Source organism: Merops nubicus, unplaced genomic scaffold (assembly GCF_000691845.1).
Source record: "Merops nubicus isolate BGI_N331 unplaced genomic scaffold, ASM69184v1 scaffold16727, whole genome shotgun sequence".
Taxonomy (NCBI): domain Eukaryota; kingdom Metazoa; phylum Chordata; class Aves; order Coraciiformes; family Meropidae; genus Merops; species Merops nubicus.
The window spans coordinates 13,708-34,280 of record NW_008622516.1 but is presented as its reverse complement, the minus strand read 5'-3'; the positions used below and the strand labels follow the sequence as shown (position 1 = coordinate 34,280).

At 39.6% G+C, this 20,573-nt stretch overlaps 1 protein-coding gene across 1 annotated transcript in view; it reads left to right on the top strand.

Annotated features, from left to right (window-relative positions):
- Nucleotides 1-20,573, top strand: part of LOC103777279 (chromosome unknown open reading frame, human C11orf30) — a 38,457-nt gene that overhangs the window by 14,304 nt on the left and 3,580 nt on the right. Inside the window, exons 7-18 of the mRNA XM_008944827.1 lie at nt 1,759-2,035; nt 4,069-4,211; nt 4,251-4,371; nt 6,476-6,625; nt 8,114-8,287; nt 10,516-10,652; nt 12,297-12,470; nt 13,377-13,575; nt 15,092-15,256; nt 15,510-15,665; nt 18,489-18,691; nt 20,008-20,571. Of these exons, the coding sequence (XP_008943075.1) occupies nt 1,759-2,035; nt 4,069-4,211; nt 4,251-4,371; nt 6,476-6,625; nt 8,114-8,287; nt 10,516-10,652; nt 12,297-12,470; nt 13,377-13,575; nt 15,092-15,256; nt 15,510-15,665; nt 18,489-18,691; nt 20,008-20,571 (2,463 nt within the window). The remainder of the gene's footprint in view (nt 1-1,758; nt 2,036-4,068; nt 4,212-4,250; nt 4,372-6,475; nt 6,626-8,113; nt 8,288-10,515; nt 10,653-12,296; nt 12,471-13,376; nt 13,576-15,091; nt 15,257-15,509; nt 15,666-18,488; nt 18,692-20,007; nt 20,572-20,573) is intronic.

Genomic DNA, 20,573 nt, shown 5'->3' with positions numbered 1-20,573 from the left:
GAGCGGTCTTCAGGAGTTGTGATTATGCCCAAATTCATCCTTCATATCTCTGACTTACTTGAGGCAGTAAACTTGCCCCATAGCACTGCAGATAATGTAGGAACTTTAGTGTGAATAATCTGCCTTTTTTAACTGCAAATTGCCTTTTGACTGTATTCTGAAATAGGTTATCCTAGGTGAAATGGAGCTGGCCCTAAAATTCAAATGGTTGGCAAGTATTTCTGGTGTTAATGACTATTTAAGAGGCAGGATAGAACTCCAGTGGCACATTGTAGCATCTTTGCACCTTCATGCCATGTACCAGAATCAAGCTGTGTGATGTTCAGCTCATCTGCATGGTCACAGCCTAAGAGCAGTTTCAGGAAGGTGTTTTGATTACATCAAGGTTAGGCAGAAGGCAAAATCAGGAGTGATACAGAGATTCTTCCTGGAGAATTCAATAAAGTGATAGAGCAGCAGATGTGGAAACCTTCAAGCATTGGTCAGTTGTGGTCAGCCTGCTGTAGGTAGCAGTAAGATTTTGGTTTTCCTCAGATCAAGTTATGGTGGTGAAATTTGCTGCTTTTATTTTCATCCCTATTTTTTTTTTTTTTTAAACAAATTATAAACTCTTCATCTCTCGCTGTTGATCTTTGTTAAGCTTCTTTCTGGTGCCTTTATCATTATTTCTTTTCTCTATCAGGCAAGGTTCTAGTAGTCCTTGGGTAGTAGTGTAAGGCTTTTCGTTTGAGCTAAGCCAGGTTTTCTTTGTTCATTCTGTACCTTTTTTTCCTATCTGCTTTTGTCACATCAAATCATTAATTAAGTTTTAATTTTCAAGGGTTTAATAAATGAAATTTTTACTGGGACAATTGCATTATTCATACGTTTTATTAATATTCTTGCATGGTAAACTGAAAATGTTTTATTTCCAGGCTGTGTGTTTCTGTTTTAAATGTGTTTGTAAAGTACAAGGAAGTACATATAAACAGAATAAAAGGAATCTCTTTACGTAAACAGTCCACATATTCAGTGCTCAAGAAATGCTTAGTTTTCTAGGTCAGTTGTGTAAGAACAGACCTCTTCCATTGTTACAGCAAATTGTGTTTTTCTATGTCAGATCAGATTCATGGTGTTGTAATTGTTGCTTGCACTAGGAGTAATGTTTGTTCTCTTTAGACAAATGATTTTCAGACAGATAAGAATTGAGAGTACTAATTAAAACAGAAACTGCTTCAAATCTAAATCAGTTTTTTTCACTGATGTAATATTGATTGTTTACAGCCTTGTGGATCAGAAATATTTCCTATTACTGATTGGGCAACTGCTTGTTAATTGTTAAAGAAAAAAGAAATATCATCTGTTCTCTCATTGCCGTTTCTTGATGTGTGCAAGGTTTGGGGGAATGGTGTTTAGACCTTGCTGGAAAACCCTTCTGTTCCATTTTAAACTGGGCTTCAGGCTTCCTGTCCCAATTTAATGAAGCCAAGCAGTTAATTCCTGTCTGTCTTCAGACATGAGATAATTCTTTCATTAGATGGTAATTGTTTTCCTAAAAAAAACCCAAACCCTTCTAACATTAAGGAAACGTTTATCACCACTTTATCAAGCATTGAATTTTTTTGGCCAGCAAGTGTGATGATGGCACTCTGAAATGTTCTTAATAAACCTACATCCCTAAAGCTAAATATACATAGACAGATACATTACTGAAATGTTATGCTTCTAAATAAGCACAAAGAACAAATGAATTTCTTGTTGTTCTTTATCTTCTTCCAGGTGATAATAGTAACCACGTCTCCAAGCTCAACTTTTGTACCCAACATCCTTTCAAAATCCCACAACTATGCAGCAGTTACGAAACTTGTCCCAACATCAGTCATTGCTTCAACTACTCAGAAGCAGCCAGTGGTTATAACAGCATCTCAGTCCTCTCTGGTCACTACCAGCAGCAGCAGCAGTAGCTGTTCCACTTCTTCCTGTACTGCAAATACTATTGCTGTGACTGCTGTAGTATCATCAACACCGTCAGTGGTTATGTCAACAGTAGCACAAGGTATGGCAAATAACATATTTATAAAAGCTCTTTCACTGATAAATTGCACTTTACGATTGACACAGGGGAGATGCACTTTATTTACATATGGGTAGAGCACTGGAGGTGTGAAAGAAGTCTACTGATGAAACTAATCCAAAATACTCCACAAATGCTCTTGTTGAGTTCTTTCTTTCTTTACTTCAATAGTTAACGTGCAGATCCTCTTTTTAAAGAGAATGTGGTGAGACAGTGTGGCACAGCTTTTTTTTTTATTTTCAAAAAATTTTATTTGCAGCATTAGAACACCATAGCCTTAAAATATCTGCTTTAAGAACTTGATCTGATGCATGGAAAATAGATGTTTCCGATATTTGAAGATAATTTGTTCTCTTAACCCCCATTTACAAAAACATGCAAAGTCAACATCAAATAAATGCATGTGATGTGCCTAGTCTTTAGGATATTTCCTGGGGTAACAATCTTGATGACAATTCTGGAAGGTAGAGAAGGTTTTACACCATTTTATCAACACATTAGTTTTCAAGCCCTTAAAAGTTAAGACCTGAGTGGGCCTGGATTAAAATTCCTGGGTTTCTGCTCAGTAATTCCATCTGTATGTGTCAGCTTGGCTGATTCAGCTCCACAGCCACCAGCTAACCTTTGGAAGGGAAGCTGTGGGTGAATGGAAGGGCTTCAGAGAACAACACTTGAAAAGTCCTGTGCCTGACAACAAGTGTCACATGGCAACTTTTCCTGGTCCATATTTTCAAATCTTGTTCCATTCCAGAAGTAGTTGGGTAAGCAAATGAAAGCTGAGGGAAGTTATTTTGCCTTCCATATTGCTTTTATTAGTCAGGCCCTAAAGATACTAATCTACAATGCAGAATTTCCTATTCGAACTCTGGATTTTATTTGATGTAATTATGAAGGAGGCTATAATTCTAAAATACATTAGGTGAAATATCTCTTCAACAGTTTTTTTTTGTTGGTTTTTTTTTTTTTTTTTTTTTCAAGACTATGAATGTCATTTTGGAAGATGCTGGTGAAACGTTTTGTGACATAAGCTGGTATTCACTCCAAATCTGAAGAGAGTTAAATTCATTAATGAAAACAGCTGACCAAGGATATGGAAAAACCATCTTAGATGATGCAGTGAGAAAAGGGTTGCTGCTTTAGACTACCAGAACTGTAGCTTATTTGATTTCTGTCATTCACTGCTTTCTTTAAACCATAAAAGGGTTTGGGTTGGAAGGGACCTTAAAGATCATCTAGTTCCAACCGCCTGCCATGGTCAGGGACACCTCCCACTAGACCAGGTTGTTCAAAACCCCGTCCAACCTGGTGTTGAACACATACAATGATTGGAGCATCCACAGCTTCCCTGGGCAACCTATTCCAGTGTCTCACCACCCTCAAAGTGAAGAACTTCTTAATTTTTTAGTCTAAATTTACCCTTTTCTAGTTTGAACCCATTAGCCCTTGACCTATCACTACATAGGAGAGAAACAATCTTGTCGTTTTTCCACTGCAGCAGAGATTTGGTTAAACATTGGTTTTCTAAGAGATGCAATTTTTGTCTTATGGTACTTCTGGATATGCAGTTTAGAATTACAGATGAAACCAAATTTTGCTCGAGGTGTTGTGACATCTTTGTAAGAGAATGGTAGAAATAAGTATTCTGATTTGGGAGCTTTGTCTTTCTATCTTACTGAAAATTTGGTTTAACCACTGTATGACTTGTAAGATCACCTGACCTATTGGCACAAAAAATGTGAAGTCCAGTTTTCTAAATTAGATACCACTACTTGATTAATTCTTCCGAAGTAACATTGTGCTCACCAATTTGTCACCCTCATACCCCTACCTTTTTGTAGTCATCATAAATCTGTATAAAGCTGTCTTGTCTCTGAACAGAGCACTTGTGCTGTCTGGGAGCTTTTTACCCTCATGTCTATGCATTTTTCAGTAGTAAAAATGAAAAATTGCTTAAGAAGTGGCAGTATTTTTCTTTTGTGTTGCACAGTTCAATCTGAACCTGTTTGCTTCTACAGGTGTGTCTACGTCAGCTATTAAAGTTGCCTCTACCAGACTACCTTCTCCAAAAGGTTTGGTTGGGAATCCAACTCAGATCTTAGCACAGTTTCCCAAACAGCATCAGCAGTCCCCCAAACAGCAGCTGCATCAAATACAGCAGGCCCAACAACAACAACAGCAGCAGCAGCAGCAACAGCAGCAACAACAACAACAACAGCAGCAACAGCAGCTTGTGCAGTCGACTGCAGCACAACAGCAGCCACAGCAATCTCAGTTGCCACCAGGCATCAAGCCCACCATTCAGATCAAACAGGAATCAGGTAGTTGGAGTTAATCTTGGGTCATATTGGTGAGGTCTAACCACAAGTCAAGAAAACAGGCCAGTGTTCTGTCCCAAAATGTGCATGCAAGAGCTATCATTACAGCATAAGTACTTTGAATACAGGATTTGGCTTTAAACTTGGATGTAAATGAAGGATGTCTTAATGTTTTCAGCTAACACTATTTGAAGAGTTTGGTTCTGTCACTCTTCTTTGGTTCAGGTACTACAGACCATGCTTTAGGAATAAATATTTTATCTTTAGAGACTGAAAGGTATGTAAATATCTTCAAAACTAATGTGATTGGCAACCTGGAAGACACCGATTCTCTGAAGATCCAAGAGCTGTTCAACTGTATCAACTGGAAAAAGAAGTTAATCCATGTTTTAATTCTTTTCTTGGGTCCAGAAATCAAAACCTACTTTTGAGGTACTTGTCAAAGCAAACACAATTAGATCTGAGACTGGAAGTTGGACTGGAATCTTTTTGTAACACTGACTCATTCAGTTGGCTTTGAGCAAGTCATGTAATCTTTCTATCTTGGCTGTTCTCTGCTGTACAGTGCAGATCTCCGTAAGCTGTAGTGAGAAGTAATGCTTGCAAAGTTACCTAATTCTAAAGGAAGAAGTGCTATAAAAGTGCAAAGTATTTTCATATCCATATTTTATATTAATCATGTCAGTAAAATAATAATTTTATATTAATGCTGTTTAGATCAGAGAATTAAAATAGACTATAGAATGAAAAAATAAACAGCCCTACTCCTCTCCTCTGATAAAATTCCTTTTGGATTATAGGATAATTGCCTAAGAAAAATACCTGCTAATGAAGGCAGGTAAGAGGCCTCCATCCTCCAGTGAATGAACAGTATTTGATCAAGAAGAGCTTCGCTCCTTGCCTTTTACCATGGGTTTCGGTTCAGTGTGCTTTTTAGTTAAAATTCCTTTGGAAATACCATCTGTTACCTATTCTTTCTGGAAGATGTAGGTTGGTTTTCACAGAGACTTTATTCAGTTTTGTGTCTGAATGATGCAAAGGCTTCAATTTCTATTTCCTAATTTATTTAAGTTTGGAGCTTACTTGCTCCATACTGCTTTTATAGTCCATGTAGAAAGCAGAAAACATCTCCAGATGATGTTCCTTGTCCTGAGCAGACAAAATTGTTCATCTGCAAATATTTGTGTATGAATATAATTGCCTGCATTTATATGGGATTAACTGGGGCTGGGTGTTTCATGGCATTTGACTAACACAATGCAATAATGCAATACAGTTACCTTGTCATGGAACAGAATGCAAGACACAAGTGTCCTGGGTATGCTTTTGAAGCTCCTGGTTTGCAGCTGAGGAGTCAGTCTTGTAGAAGTCCCATTCCACTACACAACTTGAGAGAGGGAGCAGAATCCTTGCTGTACTAAAGCGTCCTTATATTTTTGGTTCTTCCTGATTCCACTCGGACCTTGTTTCAGGTCCAGTTCCTTTATGGTTTCAAGATAACGAATAGATCAAGAGGAGGGAGAGCAGTTTACTTTTAAGCAGCCTTCCCTAGCCAGTCTCACAGTTGCTTCCTTATAACCATTAATACTTTTAGTTCAAAAACCACTAAATGTTAAAAATTTATTCAGAGGGATGAAATTTAACTGGCTAATTAAGACACGTGAGAATTTACGAGCTAAATTGATGAAGAACTGTTTCACTTTCAAGTGGTTCATTGTGTACAAACCAATTCAATATTGGTTGTAACCTGTAGGTTCCTGGAAAATGATCTTTTTTTTGAGTCATGGACCAGAGAAGGTTAAAAATCACTAGAAAAATCAATGATGGAATGGAATCTTATGCCTCAGTGGGAGTAGCTAGGAATTGAAACAGGCACGTGAAAGGCAAAGATGACTGTCTTATTTGCAAAATAAAAATAATAAAAAAACCAAAACCAAAAAAGCCCACCCAACCCAAACAAAAAATGATCTTTTCAGAATCAAGAATATGTGGGCTCAGAGTAGAAGCCTTGTGAGGCTACTTGCCCACTTGGGCTTGGTCTGAGAAAGCATTTCAGAAAGTAACTTTTCGTGCCTGTATTTTAACAGTGACCTTTCTCCTTTCCTAGGTGTTAAAATAATCACTCAACAGGTGCAGCCCAGTAAAATCCTTCCCAAACCAGTTACAGCGACCTTGCCCAGCAGTAGCAATTCACCTGTTATGGTGGTTAGCAGTAATGGGACTATCATGACAACTAAACTGGTCACTACTCCCACTGGTAAGTTATGGCTCTGAGAAGGGAAGGGAGGGTACACCCAGACATTTAGGTGATCAAACAAGGTTTATTAGGGTAAAAAAAAAAATGCACTTCTCTCATGAGCACAACAGCACGTTCATAATCCTATTGATATTTATTCTAGATTAGGATTTTTTGCACCGAGTGCTAATATTCTTTTTCTGATCTTCCTGAATTAATACACAAAGACATGATTGCTCCTTCTCCACTGGGTTTATTTTAAAGGAAGTTTTCTCGCAACTTATACTTTGCACTTCTGTAGCACCTTATATTAGACAATTTACATGATTTTAACTTTTGAGGTACTTCAAGCAGATAGGTCAGCATCAGTCTTGCTTTACATCTATGGACTTTAAAAGATGGGTGACTTGCTCACAGTCCTGCAGTGTATTTATAAAAAGACCAGTAAACTGAATTTTAAACTCCCACTGTTTTTTATTTCCCTGGGGATCTAATTGTATTTGTTTCTTCTTATTGGTTAAATTAAAAAATAATTCAGGCTGTTCAGATTGTGAGCTTGCATGAGGGGAAACTTGAAAGGTAACTTTAGTTTTCAGAAAACTGCAACCTCCTGAATTTTTTAGCATGGTTTGGGAATTTTACCATAATCTAAAAGTTAATAGTATTTTTTTAACTTTTGAAGTACTAAACCAAATCATTCTTAAGTACATAAAATCTAGCAGTTTTGCAGTGCATTTAATTGGTAAACCCTGTATCATGCTCTCTTGGATCTTAATACATAGTTTTCTTGTTAGAACAAACTGTTTTGCTCAGATCTTTAGCCATGAAGGTCCGTAGCACACTATCTGCAGCAGTATAAGCAGAATGGAATTACTATCTTTGTGTAGCTGTTGATTCATTTTATAATTTTGAGGAAGTTTCTTCAGTGGACTTGGTTGCATTGACATTCTGAGCAGGAGCAGGTCTGAAAAAACATTTATACCATGTCAGGAGGTTATTTTGCATGGCAAAATGCTAAATCCATAAAATTGCATTATCACTGTAGACGGTATTTTTCTCTGAGTGATATTTAGACCAGTTATTGATGGTGGTCTTTATAAAGAATCTGTCATGCTGGAGAAGTGACAGTGTAGGTGACTTTGAAGAGGAAGGGATCAGTACTGGTAGTGCCACCAGATACCCAACTTTGGGCATCTAAGGGAGCAGATAGCAAACACAGAGGCGGAATCTAAACTCCTATTGAAAATTCAAGTCTTAGGCAAAAGGATGTGAATTAATATATGGCAGGCATGGAATAGTTCATAAAAGACATAGAAGTAAGTTTATACTTGAATATTACTCTACAGGTTTAAAAAGTACTAGGTGAATTGTAAAGGGTGGTAATAAATTGCAGTGTGGGGACTCTTCCAAAAAAATCAAATGCTTTTTTGTCTCATCTAACTTTTCCAGAAATATTAATAGTGGATGGTGTTCTAACAGTGAACTTTTCTTGTTCTCTCTTTACAACAGGAACTCAAGCAACATACACGCGGCCAACGGTTAGCCCCTCTATAGGGGCTCGGGTGGCTGGAACTCCAGGGGCTGCTACTTATGTGAAAACTACAAGTGGTAGCATCATTACTGTAGTACCAAAATCTCTGGCTACATTGGGAGGGAAGATTATCAGCAGTAATATTGTTTCTGGTAGGCATATGAGTACTTTGATTGATATTCAGGCCTATTTCAAAAGTCACCTTAGACTTGCTCTAATTGTTGAGGGCTTTTCTCTGGATTACATGCTCAAATAATATTAGGACCTTTACTGGGGAAGTTAATTCAGAAGGAAAATAGCTGAGGATGAAGAAGAAAATAATGGGTGAAAGTAAAGGAAGTAAAGTGTTCTTGAGGATGGCAGTTCTTGTGTTTAAGAGGGAGATACCTAAAGTGAGAGAAGCCTGGGAGGAAAAGAGAAATGGGGGGGAGGAGAACTACTGTTTTGTCCTCTGTAAGAGGGCTGTGATTTAAAGCATTTTATAATCTTGATGCTGCCCCTTTCCATTCCACTGCACGTCCAAAGAACAAGAATGAAAATGAATTTTATATTTTAAACTTGGCTGTGCAATCTTCACCTCATCTTGTTCTTCTGTCCGTGTCAGCCTGTCTTTGCCTTACCCCATGTTCTACTGTAAGTTTTTCCTCCCAGCTTCATGCAGGCTCTGCTGCTTGTCTTCATTAGTCTGTTGACCAGCCTTGATGCTCTCTGGCAGTACAGCCTCTAAACACAGACTCTCTTTAGGAACAGGACCAAGCACACTCACACCACTCATAACTTCTTAGTGTCTGTCTTGGACTTTAGAAGTGCTAACGCAGAGAAGATCTGCTGCATTTCCTAGCTAGGTGCACAAGTATAGCAAGGTCTGCTTTGTCTGCTCATCCTGTCTGGTGGTATCTTTAAATTGTTCAGAGGTCCTAGTCTTGGTGCTTAGGAAAGACCAGATGTGGCACCAGCCAGCTCCTGGCACCGGAAGGTGCTGCTCAAGCTATCCAGCAAACCCGCTCTGTGGGGTAGTGTGCCGGAGGTGACCCAGTTTTTCAGATCCTGATTTCTACAAAATAATATTTAGGATTGGTGCTGTAGTTTCTTTGAGAACAAGCAACTTCTTTAGCCCATTGAAGCTATGATGTGTGGCTAAGATTTCCAGATCTACTAGTTAGTGTTCTCCTGAGCACCAGCTAGTGCACGGAACCCCTTGGCTGGTCCTGATAAGAATGGTAATAATTGTCCTGAAACAACACAAGTTTGGAAAGAATGCTTACTTTGTTTTGTTGTTGTTTCATGGGTTTTTTTTCAGGTTGATTTGCTTGGGGAGGTTGTTTTTTTTGCCCCCTTTTTTTTTTTTTTTTCCCTAAAGGAGCAGTCTTTAGATGCCTCTGAAGTCGCTAGAATTAAGTAAAACATAATCTTGTCTCAGCATGTCTTCTCTTTCCCAGAATTAGCAGTATTTTTAATATGGAATATGTAATGAAGCACCTACAGGCATGATGAATGGGTAGAAGGTAGTGAGGGGAATCCTTGGGTTTGCAGCTCTGCTGTGATTGAGTGGTACTTCCTTCAAGGAGAGAGTGGAAGGTGTTGATAAAAAGCTGTCTCAGTAGATATTGAAATGGCAGCCTGACAACACTGATGATTTACATATCAGTGTATGTACTCTTGTAGAGGGCTGATGAGAATTACCTGTCACTGCAGGTAAATAAACTGATACAGGGAATAGAACTAATTAAATACTGGGAGAGGAACAGAAACAGACAACACTGCTCTTGAAAAAAAAAAAAGGAAGAAAACCCCATGCTTGTAAACTCAATTTTTAAGAACTGATTGTAAAACAACAGCATATTTTTTCTTTTATCCTTCTTTCAATCCACTACTCATCACTTGTATTCCAAGAGTTCAGTGCCAGAAAGAGCTGGTTTTTCTCTTGACTGGAGATACATCCTTCATATGTAGCTTCTCATACAGAGGTTATCTGTACAAGAATATTTCTGTGCCAATAGGACCTTGAATTGAGTATTAGTGGTGTCTTTATCCCCCCCTTAATTCTAGCCTTTGAAAAGTTAGACATGTTAGCCTGAGCAAGCTGTGTTAGTTTCCTCTAATTTGTGAGAAGGGGCTGACTGTCCTATTACAGAATCAGATATTCTATCCTGGGCATGCCTGGTTTTACTGTAAGTGAAAGATTTATAGAGTGAGCATCTAATCCTCATACCTTGAGGTTGCATGACATAAATTGTTGTTCCAGATGCTGCCTTGTCTTTTTTCTGTTGTACTGTCAGATTTAAATACAATGATTCCTGTATAGCTCACCAACTTCTACAGTTGAAGGAAGTGTATGTGTGATAAACTGCACCTCATTTCTTTTCCCACAAAATTTTAGGAACCACAACCAAAATCACTACAATCCCAATGACATCCAAACCCAATGTGATCGTTGTGCAAAAGACTACTGGAAAAGGAACTACAATTCAAGGGCTTCCAGGCAAAAATGTTGTCACAACGCTATTGAACGCCGGGGTAAGTGAAGGGTTTTGAGTCTCAAATCAATAGCGGAGTGACAGGCTGTGTGGTGGCTGCTGCATTCCTTCTGTTAAAGTCCCTAAACAAAGCAAACTGCATGAGCTCCTTAACAGATCCAGCATGCCTTAATGTCAGGGGTGTTTGAAAAACAAGTATGATTTGCAGGGTATGAAGGATGCTTAAAACAAGCTGGGAATGTTCTAAAGGAAAATAAAAACTTTTGAGCTTGCTTTTTTCCATGGTAGCCGATTTTGTAATCATGAAGGGATTAAGTAGATGAAAATTATTAAAATTTCGCCCTGTTTGTGCTCTAGTGAGAACCACAATCCTGTGTTACAAACTTGCATCTCCAGCTGTTTATTTTTTGGATGTAAAGGGCAGAAATAAACTGTCCCTTCACAGTAAGGGTGCCACCTTTCAACTTGTGTGGAGTGTAACATTTGGTACCTCAGTTTTGTGTAGTGCTGAATCATTTTTTCAGTCCTCTGATGTTGTACTAAGAACAAAACCAAGTTTCCAGCTTCAACTGGGTCTACTGGCAAGTGCTAGTAAATAAAAATGTCAGATGTGCTTTATGTCCCTAGATGGAACTGTGAGATTTAATGCTTTAATCATGTAATCTTTAAAAGTCTACTTGAGTAGCAGAGCTGAGTAGAGAGGATATTTTAAAATCTTTTAGAAATTTTTTGTCTGAAGCCTTTGAACTTTCCCAATTCACTTAAAGCTGTGTTTTCACACAAGCAGAAATCTTATGTTACATAGAGGGAACCAACAGAATGTTATGATTTCTGAAACCAGTATGGTTCTTGGGATTTCTAGCTATTTGGGAATTGGTGGAATACTGGGAGAACTGGCGACAACTAAATGTTGTTCCTCATCTAGTTTGTTACTGTGCAGAGGTGAAAACCATCATGCTCAATGTCTTTGCTAGTCTTAGGCTGTCAGGAGTCTAGTCATATGTCAGCACTATTCCAAAGTCAAAGGTTTCCTGTCAAACAGCTGTGAATTTGCTTTTTTTTTTTTTTTTAGTGAACTTTTAGTTTAAAAAGCCAACAGTCAATACATAATTAATGTATTGGTTAGGAGGCTAATACAAAGATCTTAATATAATCTAGTATAAAGTTATAATACCTTAAAGATAATGTTTTAGATAATTCATAATTTTATAAAAAAATATCTTTAATTGTTTTAGAACCTCAGTTCAAGTTTTTTTATTATAAATATAATATAAAATATTCAAGTTTTGTATTTGTCTTGCCAAAGTTACTGTTAACAGAAATAAGAGGTTTTTTTAAAACATTTGCAAATTATTTGAGGAAATTTCCAACTTAGGTTAATCCTCTGAAGCAACCTCAAAAAAACTTGTCAGTGTCTTTTTTTTGTTACTCCTTTTTGTTCACCCCTTCAGAGCTGCTCAGAAGGCAGAGACACAGAAAAGAGGACTTTGGTAGCCTTTCCATTCAAAGCCATAGGGTTTTTGTTCTTGATCTTTGAATGTTCTTTGTGTCAAGTAAGTCTAGTTGCAGCAGCAGGTTGGTTTATTGGTGCACACACTTATCTATAACTGTGTAATTTTTTAGAGAAGTGGGTCTCTCTGAAGAATTTCACTAAGTTAACCTGTAAACTTTGACTTCTCTACAGGGGGAGAAAACTATTCAGGCAGTGCCAGCAGGAGCAAAACCTGCTATCATCACTGCCACAAGACCCATCACAAAAATGATTGTTACACAGCCAAAAGGAATAGGGTCCACGGTCCAGCCAGCCACCAAAATCATCCCAACTAAAATTGTTTATGGTCAGCAAGGGAAAACGCAGGTACAGTGAGGACCCATTTCTACCTTGAAATGTACCCCTAAACTTTAATGGGAAGTAAATAATTTTTCACTGTGTTGCCACATTTGTTGCAGGATTCATCTGTGTCTATGAGGAATGGCTTAGGGGTGTAATGAGGTGGCCTTGATTCGCATTTCTCGAGCACAGTGTTTGGATTTGTTAGCTGTTTCTGGAGGCCTAGAGCAAGCCAAAAGGATTTACTGACCTTTTCCATAGCTGAAACTGTCTGGTCATGGCTCCAGATGCCCAAGTCTTACAGCTAATGGCTAGATGGTGAGAGAGAAAAACAGAGTCTGGACATAGGTCATCCATAAAATCTGAGATTTTATTGAAGTTACTTTCTGATTAATGTACATTCTGGTTGTCCCTGCAACTTTATGTAGTTGGTGGGGCTGTATACAGAGAACCTGGCTTATTTCTGGACGCTTTCAGTTTCAGTGTTTTCTCTGGTTGCACTTAGTTGTTAAAAAGAACTAAATTTTATCAGATACAATATTTTGTGTGTCTTGATTGTTCAAGACTGTATTTATTGTGGGCTGAAGAAGAGAGGTGCTTGTCCTTATCAGTCCAGTGCATGTTCCAGCTCACTTGCATAGCTTCCTCTTGTCACATCATTGTTGTATCCAGCCCTGAAAAAATGACTGTTTAGTGGTTTATTGTGTTAAGTACTCCAGATCACTGAGAAGTACATTCTTGTGCATTGTCATTTACCTGGGCTTTGTGGTTTAATATTCAGAGCTCCTGAATTTACAGGTAGACTTTCAGTAAATGATGAATATTATTTAGGTCTTGTACATAGATCTATTTGAGTGGCACACCATACTCCGATTGCTCAGATCTGTTTTCTTGAGTGCCCTTACTGTACATAAAATTTATGTTTCTAATTAGGTTCTCATAAAACCAAAGCCAGTGACATTTCAAGCAACAGTTGTAAGTGAACAAACCAGGCAGCTGGTGACTGAAACGTTACAGCAGGCATCAAGGGTAACAGAGACAGGAAACTCATCTCTCCCAGAAGTGAAAGAAGAACCACAAACCTACACTGAAAGCAGCTCTTCTTCTACAGAGTCCTCCCAGAGCTCCCAAGGTGTGTATTGCTGTCACATCAAATACAAATGGACCCTCTCCAGGGCAGGCTGGCTGGTTTCATATAATTGACCTCATACCTTTGTAGGACAGGTATTCACCCAGTCTGTTAGCAGTGTCACAGTTCACTTCCCATGTGGCTTTATCTTTTATGAGCTATTTACTGTCTGCTTCCATTTCATATGTGAAGAATGGAGGTAATGGTGTCTTGTAGCCTGCAGCCTGTTCCCTCTTTTTGAGGAGTGTGCAAGAGGTAGGCAGTGTAGTCAGGTTGGTTTTTTTAATGACTGCCTGTGCTCTGCCCCCTCTTTCCTTGGTGTGTTGAAGCATCTCTTCACTGCATGACTGAAAGCTGTCATGGGATCAACATTAATTAAAAGCACATTGGTGCTTTTATAGACACATCTATGTGAATCAGGACATACGACAGGCATGCAGGCCTGGTGGGGAAGCTGCCATAGCTTCAGTCTATGATATGGGTGCAGCTCTTTTTGTGGTAGAGGAGGATAAATAATGGAACATAAATAACAGCAGGACTAGGACAGGGGTCATCCTGCTGGGTTTGGCACTGGGGAGGCCACACCTTGAATCCTGGGTTCAGTTTTGGGCCCCTCCCTCCAAGAAGGACCTTAAGGGACTGGAGTGTGTCCAGAGAAGGACAACAAAGCTGGGGAAGGCTCTAGAGCACAAGTCTGGTGAGGAGCAGCTGAGGGACCTGGGTGTGTTTAGCCTGGGGAAAAGGAGGCTCGGGAAACTTTCTGACTCTTTACACATATGTGAAAGGAGTTTGGAGCCAGATGGGGGTTGATGATGTAGCAAGCAACAGGACAAGCGGAAATGGCCTGACTTTGCACCAGGGGAGGTTAAGGTTGGACATGAGGGACAATTTCTTCCCTGAAGTGTTTGTCCAGGGCTGTGCCAGCCTGCCCAGGGCAGTGGTGGAGTCCCCATCTCTGGAGGGGTTTCCAAGCCGTGGAGATGTGGTGCTGAGGGACGTGGGTCAGTGGGGACCTGGCAGTGCTGGGGGAACAGTTGGACTCAGTGATCTTAAAGGTCTCTTCCAACCAAAACAATTCTATGACCTTTGCTGTAGAATTCTGTAACTGTTGGTCTATACTGTAATTTTAAGTAAGTTTAGGATGTTTGGAAGATTCAATGAATTTATCAAAATGTAGGAGCTGTTACTCAGAATGCTGAATACTGCTAAAACCTTCTGAAAAAGAGTTCAGTCCAAGGCAAATTCAACATACAAATAAACCTGCTGAGCTTGGATTGTTCAAAGCTTTTACAAACAACTAACATACAAGATTATTGTTTTTTTCTGGAAACTGTTCATAACATTAGCAGTGGTTTACTTCAAGAGTCAATTGTAATAAAAACTCGTGTTGCAGAATGGGAGTGTGTAGTGTTCAAAGTGCTAGTGGTTAATGAGTAAGCTGCTCTGATACTGAACTGTAGCCCTGCAACCCAAAATGTTTCTGTAATGACTGGTTGTGCTTTTGTTCTTTTGCAAGCAGATTCTCAGCCTGTAGTCCATGTGATTGCTTCGAGAAGTCAAGACTGGTCAGAACATGAAATTGCTGTGGACACAAGCCCTACAATAATTTACCAGGATGTATCCAGTGAATCTCAGTCAGCTACTTCCACGATAAAAGCTTTGCTTGAACTTCAGCAGACAACAGGTGTGAAAACCTGTTCAGGATAAGTTCAAAGCTTATTACTTGCTTGAACAGCAGTTTGTAATATGTTTTCTAATGGCAAAGCACTTAACCTTGAATCATCTTAATTCCTTTCTTACTATCCTGTAGCAGTTAGTTTGAATCTAGCATAAAATATTCACTAATTAAACTTTTGCATTTATATCGGAGGTTTATTTTATTATGGAGGCTTATATATTGGCGGTTTATTTTCTGTTTTTCTCTTCTTCTAAAGCAGTGAAGGAAAAGTTAGAATCAAAGCCAAGGCAGCCTACCATTGACCTGAGCCAAATGGCTGTGCCAATCCAGATGACCCAAGAAAAGAGGCATTCTCCAGAAAGTCCCTCAATTGCTGTAGTAGAGTCGGAATTAGTTGCTGAATATATCACAACTGGTAAGTGACTAAAGCAGTGCAATGATGGGCTTGCAGTTGAAGTCTGGGGACTTTATTTTGGAGTTTTCTTACAACCGGTTTCATCTGTGTTTTCACGATATGTTGTTGTAGAAGAGATGAGTCTTCTCTTTCACTCTTGAGACCCTGCGCAGGACACTGAGGTTGCATCTGCTTTTCTGGGGTGTCGTGGAGAATGTGTCTAAATTGAAGCAACTAGGATGTTGCTTCAAGACATCCTAGTTGGACAGATTATCTGTTCTCTGATCTGATGGAGAGGACAGGCTGTGTCCCACTTACCTTTAAGGAAAATGTCTAGTAAGGAAAAAGTGGAAAATGAAGTTATAGGAACTGTATGCTTTGTACATATCAAGAGGAGTCAGACTTTCAGCTAATTTAACCCATATTTGCACATTACTTGCTTACCAGCACTAAGTGGGTTTTTAAGCCAGGTGTACATTTAGCCTGTTCATATGGTCCCCAGTTTCTCCATTTGCTAGAAGGCTTTAAACTGATAAATTTACACTTCTTAAACTAATTATTCAAATTGAAATGATGGTTGGGATTCAGCTTTTTAAATTATTGACTCCTCCTATCTGGTTGTCTGTTTTGTGCAAATGCTTGACTCCCTTGACTCTGCTCCCTGCTACCACAGAGCACCAAGTGTGAGCCGCTTTCCATAAACACGTGAGAGGATCAAATTTTCCATTTTAATTTCTTAAGTCCACATTATTGATCTCCCTACTTTATTTGGAAAAGAAAAGCAGAATTGTATTGAAAATCCTCCCTGGAAAAGAGGAATAAAACTTGATTATATTAAACTGTATAAGTATATATCCATACCTCTAGTGGTTTTAGTATGAAATGTCTAATCTGATTTTTTCATTTTTCATGTGCCTGTTCTGTACCTCTTCCCTTTGCTTCCATCCCTTGTATGGTCTAAATCTAAAATGTGTGAAATTGGAGCTGGGGGGACATGTTATTGTTATTCTTTTAAATAGCACTTACTGTATCTGGCTTCAATTTTGAATGTTTTAGTCGTGCTCCCTTGGATCTCTCTTAAAACAAACTCAAAACTACAATAAATAGTGTTAAAGTGATCTCCAGTTAATAGTCTGTTATCTTCACTGCCACAGATACTGTGCACTGAGCTTCTGTTCAAGGTTCCAGTTTTTGCTGGGTCTTGCTGTAAAAGTTGATGTGAAGTAGGGCCCGTTACAGGGAGGATGGGAAATTACAGTCGGTGTCTTTTGCAGATATAAGTCCTCTTGAGCATCTTAGAAGCAATATGAAGTGCAAAAGTTGCATGTTCCCCATAGCTATGATTATTCTTCAAAATACTGGGATTTTTGTAACCCCTGAGTTGATATACAGGGATCTACCAGAGAAGTGCAGGCTGCTGTGCATTGACTAGCAACAGTTTGTGCTACAGCACAAAATGGTTTATTTTGCTCTTAGATTTCTGTCCTTTCCCCCAGTTTCTCTGAACACTGTCAAGGCACGCAGGTAATTTGGAGTGTTTCTTTTTGGTTTAATTTGTGCTTCTCCATATCCACTGGTAATGCACGTAGCTGTATTTTCTGCTAAAAGTTTGGTAGCAAGGTAGTAAACAGTCTGTGATGTGTTGTGAAATCTCCTGTGTGCCCCCAGATGAAAGGATCAGGCACATTTTATACAGGAGCTGGAGCTCAGCATGCGCTTCCTCGTGAGATGAAGGGAGCAGTTCACACATCTTAGTGTCACCATTTTTTGTCTGTCTGCAGACTCAGGAAGACAACACTGTATTGGTTCACATTCGGAAGAGTATCTACACAACCATATAGGTTAGAAATTTTATTTTTAAATGAAGTTTTCAATTGTGCAGGAACTGTTGGGGGATATCCACGATGAACCGGGCACAGCATGCAGGCCGGTATTGATATAATCCAGCTCCTTTTTTGGAGTGGTAAGGGGAAATAATCATATTCATTCAAAAGAAGACCTTTCTTTTAACTTTCGGGAAGGTCACTAGAAACTTTTTAACTTTCAGTTCTGTTAAACTGTTTGTTCTCCTTCAGTTATATTAATTCTTTGTAGCTAAAAAGTTAATTAAAGCAAGTTTTTTTTGTATTAGTATGGACAGGCATAAAGTAATTTAGATTCATGTCTTATCAGTGACTGCAATATAGAATAGTTTGTGGTTTGTATCTTTTCCTCAGAAGATCATTTCCCTGTCAATCCACTATTTAATTACAGAGCCATCACTGCAGCTCCATAACTCATGCTGGATTTGTTCTAAAAAGTGACATAGGCCCATGACAAGGTCTCCATTTTTTGATCCGTAATTTCTGATCAACCTTTCTTGCTTTTATAGCACAGAAGTATTTTCTAATGGCTCATTTTTCAAATTTAGCCTATGTTCTGGAGAACGTTCCTTGCAATTTAGCAGTGGCAGAAATTCGGTCAGCAAGGCTTGCTGTTCTTAATTGCAGTCAATTCTGCAGGGCTTTTAACATCATGTAAACCACAGACTAACCTGTGCTCTACAGCTGGTGCTGTACAAAGAACCCAGCTGAAAACAGAGGATAAATTCATTGCAAAGTTGGTGCGTTGGCGGAGGGAGGCCAAAGTTGGTGTGTTGGCAGAAGTTTTGACCAAGACTGATTGCTTAGCAAATGGAGGCAAAAGCAAAACCCCTGAGATGCTGCTTTAACAGGCTTCTCAGAGTAGATGTACACTTTAAGGTTGAAGCTAGCATACAGTAAAAGATGTTTTTCATACTCAGGTCTTTATTTTGCTCGTATATGCTTTCAGTCGAAGCCTAAAATGCAAAGCAGATAGCTGAAGTGACTTCAGTTAGTTCTGGAGAAGTGCCACTGACCTCTTTACTTCCAGTCAGCCATCGGTCCCAGCCCCACCAGCAGTCATCTCAGCCCCAGAGGACTCTGCTGCAGCATGTGGCTCAGTCGCAGACAGCAACGCAGACTTCTGTTGTGGTGAAATCTATCCCCGCATCCTCCACAGGCGCCATTACCCATATCATGCAGCAGGTTGTACCTTTTCTTTTCCCAACAGTCTAAACAGCAGTAGGCTCTGTGAATTGTGCAGGGCCAGGGCTTGTTCTGAACGAGCAGGTCATGTTGCTGCGACTGAAAATTAAGGCCAAATTAATAACTTGGGGTTCGTATCGCCTGGTTTTGATGGTGAGGGTGGTGGGATCAAAGGGAGGCAGTTAATGAGGTTGCTTGAGAGTGGAACTAACAGCCACTGTGCTTCCTGGATGAGTTCTTGCTGTCTGTATGTCATTTCACCAGCAACAAGGTGGGTTTATTCTGTGTGTTACGCTGCAAGGGCCCAGGTACTTTGGATTGTGTTGGTGTTAGCATAGGGGGAAGAGGGACGAGGCAGAACCTGAGCAGTAGGCAGAGCACACAGGGATCTTTTTCATTTGAAGGCTTTAGTTTGTGAATAGGCAAACTTCTCTGAATCAAAAAGTATGATTGTATTAGACCAGTGCCTTGAGGATCCAAAACAATTCCAACAAACAGTGTCAGTGTAACTGGTGGTGAGATCTTGCTGAAGCTGCTCCAGTGCCTCTGTTCAAGACCTGCTCAGCTCTCTGGTGCTGTAACTTCAGCTGTGGACCAGGACAGTGCTATGTTAGGTTATAAACCCACTTCAGAGGGTGTGATCTCACAGGTGTTTGAGTAGGTTACTTCATTTTGCTAAATTAATACGTTTATACCATGGTGTATAAAGTATAGGAGCGTAGATCTCTTGCTTCCTCAGATCCCTCAAAAAATTAAACGATGTTTAGGCAAGGCCCAAGAAAAATTGCAATAAAATTTTGAGGAAGGAAGGAAGGAGATGAGAGGATCTCTACTGAAATAGGGTAGGCTGTAGGTATATGAGGAGCTGGGGAAGAAATGATGGAAAAGATGACTAGGTTCTCAAGAGGCAGAATAAGAGTTTATTGTGCAGAGAAGCTCTGGCTTTAATGGGGAGTTACTGGTTCAACCATCTGCTAATCCCTGCTGCTTCATAGCCAACTGCCATGCAACCTTAGGGGCTTTGAACCTTAGTCTGACACATGGTAGGGCAGCATCATCTCCATTGAGGATTAGTTACGCAGTTGATGTTGCCACATAGAGATGTACTGCATTTTAACATGATAAAAATGGCTGTTGATTGCTTATGTATTGTGGAATCTCCACGTAAGGCTATCTTTTTATACATGAATTGGCAGTCTGTAATGGTAAAGTAAGTTACAGTAGTTCAGTTGAAACATGAAAAATAGTTTTGAGACTGTGTATTCTTTTAACTTGTATTTCTCCTTGCTAACTTGCTCTAACTTCTTCTTATTAAGGCCTTAAGCAGTCACACTGCATTTACCAAACACAGTGAACAACTTGGAACTGAGGAAGGAGAAGTGGAAGAGATGGACACCTTAGATCCTCAGACTGGTCTCTTTTACAGATCTGCCCTGACACAGTCACAGGCACAAAAACAGCAAAAACTGAGTCAGCCACAGCTGGAACAGACTCAACTGCAAGTGAAAACTCTGCAGTGTTTCCAGACTAAGCAGAAGCAGACAATCCACCTGCAGGCCGATCAGATCCAGCACAAACTCCCTCAAATGCCCCAGCTTTCTATAAGGCATCAAAAGCTAACCCCCCTGCAGCAAGAACAAGCACAGACCAAACCAGATGCACAGCACCCCCCACACCACATGATGGCCAAAGAAAGGCAACTCCCTACCTTAGTGGCACAGCCACAGCAAACTGTAGTGCAGGTGCTTGCAGTAAAAACCACGCAGCAGCTGCCCAAACTGCAACAGGCACCAACGGCACAAAAAATCTACGTGCAACCCCAACCCCCCCAGAGTCAAATGCAGCTACCTGCCTCTTCAGAGAAACAGCCAGCAAGCCAGGT